This window comes from Pelophylax lessonae (genome assembly GCF_965119305.1).
Source record: "Pelophylax lessonae genome assembly, chromosome: 8".
Lineage (NCBI taxonomy): Eukaryota > Metazoa > Chordata > Amphibia > Anura > Ranidae > Pelophylax > Pelophylax lessonae.
The window spans coordinates 209,882,931-209,890,463 of NC_138775.1; the positions used below are offsets into that span (position 1 = coordinate 209,882,931).

The 7,533-nt window shown below is 39.3% G+C and overlaps 1 protein-coding gene across 1 annotated transcript in view; it reads left to right on the forward strand.

The window, feature by feature from the left end:
* Positions 1–4,573, forward strand: part of VAMP4 (vesicle associated membrane protein 4) — a 78,733-nt gene extending 74,160 nt beyond the window's left edge. Inside the window, exon 7 of the mRNA XM_082266580.1 lies at positions 4,006–4,573. Coding sequence (XP_082122706.1) covers positions 4,006–4,034 — 29 coding nt within the window. The 3' untranslated portion in view covers positions 4,035–4,573. The remainder of the gene's footprint in view (positions 1–4,005) is intronic.
* Positions 4,574–7,533: the final 2,960 nt, after the last annotated feature.

The following is a 7,533-nucleotide window of genomic DNA, read 5'->3' on the forward strand; positions in this document are numbered from 1 at the left end:
GGGCCAGGTCATTGTAGATTTTCAGTGGTCTGATACTCCTTCCATTTCAATATTATCGCTTGCACAGTGCTCCTTGGGATATTTAAAGCTTGGGAAATCTTTTTTTATCCAAATCCGGCTTTAAACTTCTCCACAACAGTATCTCAGACCTGCCTGGTGTGTTCCTTGTTCTTCATGATGCTCTCTGCGCTTTAAACGGATCTCTGAGACTATCACAGTACAGGTGCATTTATACGGAGACTTGATTACACACAGGTGGATTCTATTTATCATCATTAGTCATTTAGGTCAACATTGGATCATTCAGAGATCCTCACTGAACTTCTGGAGAGAGTTTGCTGCACTGAAAGTAAAGGGGCTGAATAATTTTGCACGCCCAATTTTTCCGTTTTTTATTTGGTAACAAAGTTTGAAATATCCAATAAATTTCGTTCCACTTCATGATTGTGTCCCACTTGTTGTTGAGTTTTCACAAAAAATTGCAGTTTTATATCTTTGTTTGAAGCCTGAAATGTGGCAAAAGGTCGAAAAGTTCAAGGGGGCCGAATACGTTCGCAAGGCACTGTACATGTGAGGAACAGGTGATTGCAAATAATATCTCATAATAAACCGGATGGCCCTTTTGCAGACCGCAATAAAATCACTTTTTTTATTTTTTTTTTTTTTTATAAACACACCAAAGTTTTTCATTGTTGAAGGCTAACAATTGCTGACTGATAAGGATTTGGATTGCAGGTTTTGTGCAAAAACAGAAACTATTAGTTGCTTTTTGTCACAACCAGGGTGTGAGAGAAGAAATTGCAATGTTGGTCCATCAAGTATTCATTCTCCTGAAATCCTGGCTTCTGCATGGGAGAGTTTGCAGCATTGGCCTTTCCATCAATATCCTGGGAGCTATCTTGTTCAATGTTTTTTAGGCTGAAAACAACAGTAGTAATGACTCACAACATAGTAACATGAAATGTGAAATGTGCAACATGACCCTCAGCGCATATAAGAGGTTTACAGGAAGGTGACATTGAACACAATGTATAGGCAAACTGTGGTGAACAAGTTAGTAGGTTAGTCGGCAAACTAAAGTACATTACAAGTCACAAACCATTAAGCAGGAGAGATCAGTGCTAAGAGTACACATTGATAACCCAATGAGGCGTGACTAGACAAGTAACCGTTACCATGATGCGGCTGTGGGCTGAGGTGAAAGAGATAAGCTCTCTGTGATGCCATGACTTAAACATAATGAAAAGAGGCATTAAAAGAAAGGGAAAAGAGTAAAAGAGGATGGCAGGGAAAGGGCAGAGGGGAAACCCTGGAGTATCCAGCTCTACAGAAATGCAGTCACTAAGGGCCAAATAGATATTTCAGGGAAGTAGTAGGGAGTAATCAAAAATGGGAGAGGGGGATGGGGGGGAGTGCTGTATTTAGGGTTGCCATAATTTAGCATAATTTCCAACCCTGTCTTGAAGGATTGAATCAAGTTTGGCATTGATCAAAACCTTAATAATCCTGTGTTTGGTCTCTACAACATTAAGAGAGCTAGTCTTCCAAAGTTTTACGATTGTTTGCTTAACAGGCGTGGTCACTTGGAGGAATAATTTGAAATCATTTTGGAAAGAAAGGAGGGTCGCAAGTTAAGAAGTGCCAGAATGGGGTCAGGGGAAATATTGGTAGCGAAAAACGTGGAGAGGATTAATAATATTTTCGCCCAAATTTGGTTTACTATGGGTCAAGACCACCAACTATGGAGGTGGATGCCGTTAACATTGCAGCCCTGAAAACAATTTTGCTCATAATTCGGTATAGATTTAGAGAGCCTAGCAGAGACCAGATACCAACATGTAAGAACTTTATAATTGGCTTCCATTGCGCTAATGTTTTGGATGGAAGATTTAGTTGTAACCCAAACATCAGGCCAATTCATCTGCTTTGAAGAGGTTCCAAGGTCTCCTTCCCAACGATTAGTGTAGGTAGGTGGATGGGAGCCAGGCTTGTCTAGCAGTTGACGATAAACCTGTGAGATAAGGCCTGGGGCTTGAGGGTCCCACTTACAAACATTCTCAAAGAAAGTCAGTTGGTTTAGAGGAAGATGATGTGAGATAGGGAGAGAAGAAGTGTTGGATTTGCAGGTAATGAAACATTTCTGAGCCTGGGAGGCCACGAGATTCTTGGAGGGAGGAGAATGTTTTAAAGGATGAGGAGGTTGTCCGTGAATAAAACCTGAATACGCTTGCAAATTTCCAGACCTGGAAAGATGCAGGAGGTAAAAGCTAAGTAGAATGACCAGTTTTTTAGGAAATAATGTAGTGGGTTTTTGGGCGATTGAAGTGCAAAGGCGACCTTTAGACGATCCCAAAAAGAAAGGGAATGTGCTGAGATTGGGTTGGTGAGGCCTTTCTGATAAGAGGGGCTAAGCAACAAAAGATTGGCAATCTTAGTAAGTAGTAATGTACGAAGGAAGTTGGGGGTTTTTGCTCCCCCAGATATAGTGAGAAATACTACGTTGGAGAATGCCCAAAAAATGTGCCAGGATGGAAATAAGTAGCATGCGGAATAGGAAAAATATTTTGGTAAGATTGTTACCACATTAACCCTGCCAATCCACGAGAGCGACAGAGAGGACCAGTGAGAGAAGGAAAGTAAGATAGGATAACATGGGGTGTAATTAAGCTTGTACATGCGGTATCGTCCAAGGTTCATGGGAGTTTAAGACTCAAGTATGAAAGAGACTCTGGAGCCCAGGTAAATTAAAAGGTCGCTTCAATAACAATCACTTAAGCTGGGTACACAGTAGATTTTCGAATGAATGTTTGCAAGAATTTTTGTGTGAATATTTGTAAAACAACTCTCAGTATATTTGTTGGCTTGATAAATGTGATTTAAATGTGGTTTAAAATTTGGTTTGCCTTTAACATTTGATTGAGTGAGTTGATTTTGCCAAACAAAAGCGACATTCATTGTTAGATATTCTTTCAAGAAAATTTTTTCATCCTGCTCCTTTGAATTTTCCCGCCACTGTGGTCAAAAACAAATGTTGATTTGACCCAACTAATGAAATCTACTTGTGTTTACCCAGCTTTAGCCCTTTTCTGTTGGCTCACTGCTGATATGATATTAAACCGTACAGGACATGCAGTCTTATTTTTTTAAGCTTTTTTAGCACTGTTGTAAACTTTAAGGCACCGTTCACACCTGGGTGAATATCTGCTTGAAGTTTGTAGCTTCAAAATGCTCAATAAGCCAAATCCCGTTCATTTCAATGGCCTCTGTTCACATCTGAGCATTCTGTTGCCTGAAGCAAAATGCCTGAAGCTCAAAACCGTACATGAGCTTCATTTTGGCAGATTACAACCGTTTTTTGCCCCATAGACTTCAATAGAAACACCTGACTTGAGCATTTTACGAGCGTTTTCTGCTTAAATAACAGCTCTCTGTCCCTAATTTACTCTCCCTCCCCTCCCCCTAGTACTTTCTATTGCCTAAACAAAAATGCCCGAAGCTGTAAAACGCTTGTAATACACTTCTAAAACGATTTAAAAAACAACCAAAAAAACACCAATAAATAGAAACGCTGAGGTGTGAATGGAACCTAAGGGGTTCCATGAACCCCCGAACAAGATAGTTTCAAACACAAAAATAGCAGTAGTACACAAGTCTATGCCCCTGCCAACTAACGGGTAAAACATGGACCTAGAACTGAAGGCTTTATCACATCCAAAACTCTACAAAGCCTCTGCACTCCAGAAGGAAATGTATTTCTTCTTAAGAGACACAAATCGTAGAGCCCCCTTACCATGTGTTTGTGAGAAACCTAGGTGACACATATATACCGTCCACAAGCCAGTGCCTCACAATATATATATAAAATGTATATTTTTGGTTAATTTTGCATAATTAATACTTACTGATTGTACACACACATTTTTTATTTTGAGTGATCACCTTTTCAAAGGTTAAAGACATTTTATGTGACAATCTGTGCCTCATTTATTTTTTACTAACTTACAGTGCCCATCATCCTGAAGTATCGGTCCTAACCAGCTGGATCCAAGCCATGTTTCAGAGGGATGCCTGGAACTTCTGATCTTGGGATCACCTGCACAGAACTGTATTATTTTGTTTCCTTTTAACTGCTTACTTGTACATCCCTCTTCTCCAAACAAAAGGACCAGTCATCATTCCTAGCGGACATTCTTAGCAGATCTAACTTGTTGTAAATGACAAACAGTTGGAGACCTTATGAGCTTGTAACTTATTTATTGTTTTTTTTAATTCATGTTTAAATTGAATTAGGATATGTTCTATTAGAATGCACATTTGCCTGGGTGCACCAGTATTCCTCTTTGACCTTTCTAATGTACAGTATGTAAAGTGTAAAACCATGATAGCGCTACATGAGAAGCTTTATTCTCGCTTTAATTTATGGGAAAATATTCAACTATATTTATTGAAATTCACAGAGATAAACTATCCTTGCAGTTCACTTTGTCCCACTATGCTGCCAGCAAATGGAGTACCTATGACCTACCTTTATATACTGCCAATTTTCTTTAACATTGCAATTATTTGACATGTTAAATTGTGATTAGCCTTTAGCTGTTCATTTCTTGTGTAAATTGTTTAATATTGTACTTTGTCAGACAGTTATTCTAAATTAAAAAAAAAAAAATTGAGCATATTGCAGACAACCAGAATTGTCTATTTAGTATATATTCATATACTAGTTTATTTTCAAGCAAGCAAGTGAGTGAGTTCAGTCACTCACTGGTTTTTACATCTTGGAGAAATGCCAGCATCACAATGTTCTGGCCTCTCACCCTTGCTGCAGTAGGGTATTGCTCCCTCTCTTTGGGGTATTTTGGACCTTCATGAAAAATCCATGAAGTGTTAGGAATGGCCACAGTAGGTGTGCAGAGCTGGGTAAAGTGTGTGCTCCTGAGGAGCTGTGTAATTATAACTGGTAACATACCTAAAATTGAATTGTTGACTAACACTAAAAAAAAAAAAAAAAAAAAGAAAAAAGGAAAAAAAAAAATTCTACACTGTAGTGGCCCTGCTGAATATTTTTTTCGTTATGGTCACAGAATACAAGTAGTCTGCATTTAATAAATACTAATTATTTTTCTTGTTCAAACTTTTCATTGAAGGCTTAACATACAAGCCCCTGGAAAATTTACTTGATTGCCACAAGGAAAATCACAACCCCTCACGGGGGTAATTTTACAGTATCAAATAGAGACATAAACATAGCAATTACTTATTATTTTTAATATATTTTTTTTTTTTTTTTTTACATAGTCGGAATGCTTTTCAAGTCAAGAAGTTTATAAAATTACTATGCGAGGCCAGTCTATTCCAGAGGACATAACAAATAGCAGTAGTTTCCCAAGGATTACTGTTCTTTCTTTAGCCAGTAAAGGCTGCATGGGATATGTAGAGAGGGCTTTGTACATACATAACTATATAAATTTCAGGCAAACAGACATAGCCTTGTATTGGCAATTGATGCCACTGTTTCAAGCATTGTTTGACATTCATGATCACTCATGCGTAGGTACTTGTTATTTTTTTGCAAAAATTTTCCATTGCTTGAGTAGAGACTTTTACCTTTTTAATCAGAGAGATGTTTCAGCAGGTCTCAGTTGTCCATTCACACTTACCACTAGAGATGACTTGTGTCATGATTTACCAAACCTTTTGAAAATAACAAGTCTATAGTATAGTCCCTTCATCTATAGCTCGCTTGAGGAATATGTTAGCCAGTGGGCTGAACAAAAAGGAGAGATGGGTTGTGCATGCACCTCTAACAAGTGTTGCCAACTGTATATTTATGGACAGTTTGTAAAAAAACAAACACACCGATTTTTTTCAGGTCTGTAAATGTCTGTACGGGAGAAACATTTTCCAAAAAATACAGAGGGCGGCTGACTTTCCCCCTGTGGTTTAATTACATCATTCACAAAAATAACTAATAATCATGTCCAGACTCCCAAGACCCAGTTCCAGATGCCTGCTGCCACTGCCCACACTGTCAAATTACTGGTTGCTAGGACCACCTGGTGTCTAGCAACCAGTGAAGTACATGCAGAGGCCCTAAAATTCAGAGTAGAGGAGTAAATTCCTCCTCCAGACCTGACCTGTGCCGCAGACCATGGCTGGGATCTGGGAGGTAGGTGTGTGGCTGGCCATGGCTTCTCCACCTTTTTCTCTCAACGCTCAGAGCTCTCCTTCTCCCTCCATTGTCTCTGCTGTGTTTGCAGATAGTAGCCTGTTTTACTTAAGCCTGGCATCGTACAGAGGAGCCCATCGTTGCCCTCTGTACTGCCTGCTGGGAGACCCATGGTTGAAGGAAAGAACATTGCTTAATGTATGGCCAGCCTTAGTCACACCCCCATTTTTGTGAAGCTGACATTTTAATTGTAAAGCCAGGCAGATTACTTGTTTTGGTTATTGGTAATGTTTACATTGTTTAATTTTGATTGTGTTCATTTTTAATAGTTTCTGGCAAATTTTAGGTTTGCCAGCAAGTAAAATTTCTTGTTTTGTCAGTAAAGTTGTGAGGAGTTGGCAACACTGCCTCTAACCACTATACAGTGCCTTGAAAAATTATTCATACCCCTTGAAATTTTCCACTTTTTGTCATGTTACAACCAAAAACATAAAGGTTTTTTTGGGGGATTTTATGTAATAGACCAACAGAAAGTGTGTGTGCAGTGAAAGGAAAAAGATAGATATTTATTTGTAAAATATTTTGAAAACCATTTGAGTGCAGTTGTATTCAATCCCCCTAAGTCAATTCTTTGTAAAACCACCTTTTGCTGCAATTCAGCTGCAAGTCTTTTTGGGTATGTCTCTACCAGCTTTGCACATCTAGAGATGGAAATGTTTGTCCATTTTTCTTTGCAAAATAGCTCAAGCTCTGTCAGATTGGATGGAGAGCATCTGTGAACAGCAATTTTGAAGTCTTGCCACAGATTCTCGATTGGATTTAGGTCTGGACTTTGACTGGGCCATTCTAACACATGAAAGTGCTTTGATCTAAACCATTCCATTGTAGCTCTGGCTGTATGTTTTGGGTCGTTGTCCTGCTGGAAGGTGAACCTCTGCCCCAGTCTCAAGTCTTTTGCAGAGTCTTAACAGGTTTTCTTGTAAGATTGCCCTGTATTTGGCTCCATCCATCTTCCCATCGACTCTGACCAGCTTCCCTGCTGATGAAAAGCATCCCCACAACATGTCTCATGGTGGGTATTGTTTGTTCAGGGTGATGGGCATTGTTCGTTTTCTGCCACACATAGCGTTTTGCTTTTAGGCCAAAACGTTTAATTTTGGTCTTATTTGACCAGAGCACCTTCTTCCACATGTTTGCTGTGTCCCCCACATGGCTTCTCTGCAAACGGGACTTCTTATGGCTTTCTTTCAACAATGGCTTTCTTCTTGTCACTCTTCCAGTAAAGGCCAGATTTGTGGAGTGCACGACTAATAGTTGTCCTGTGGACAGATTCTCCCACCTGAGCTGTGGATCTCTGCAGCTCTTCC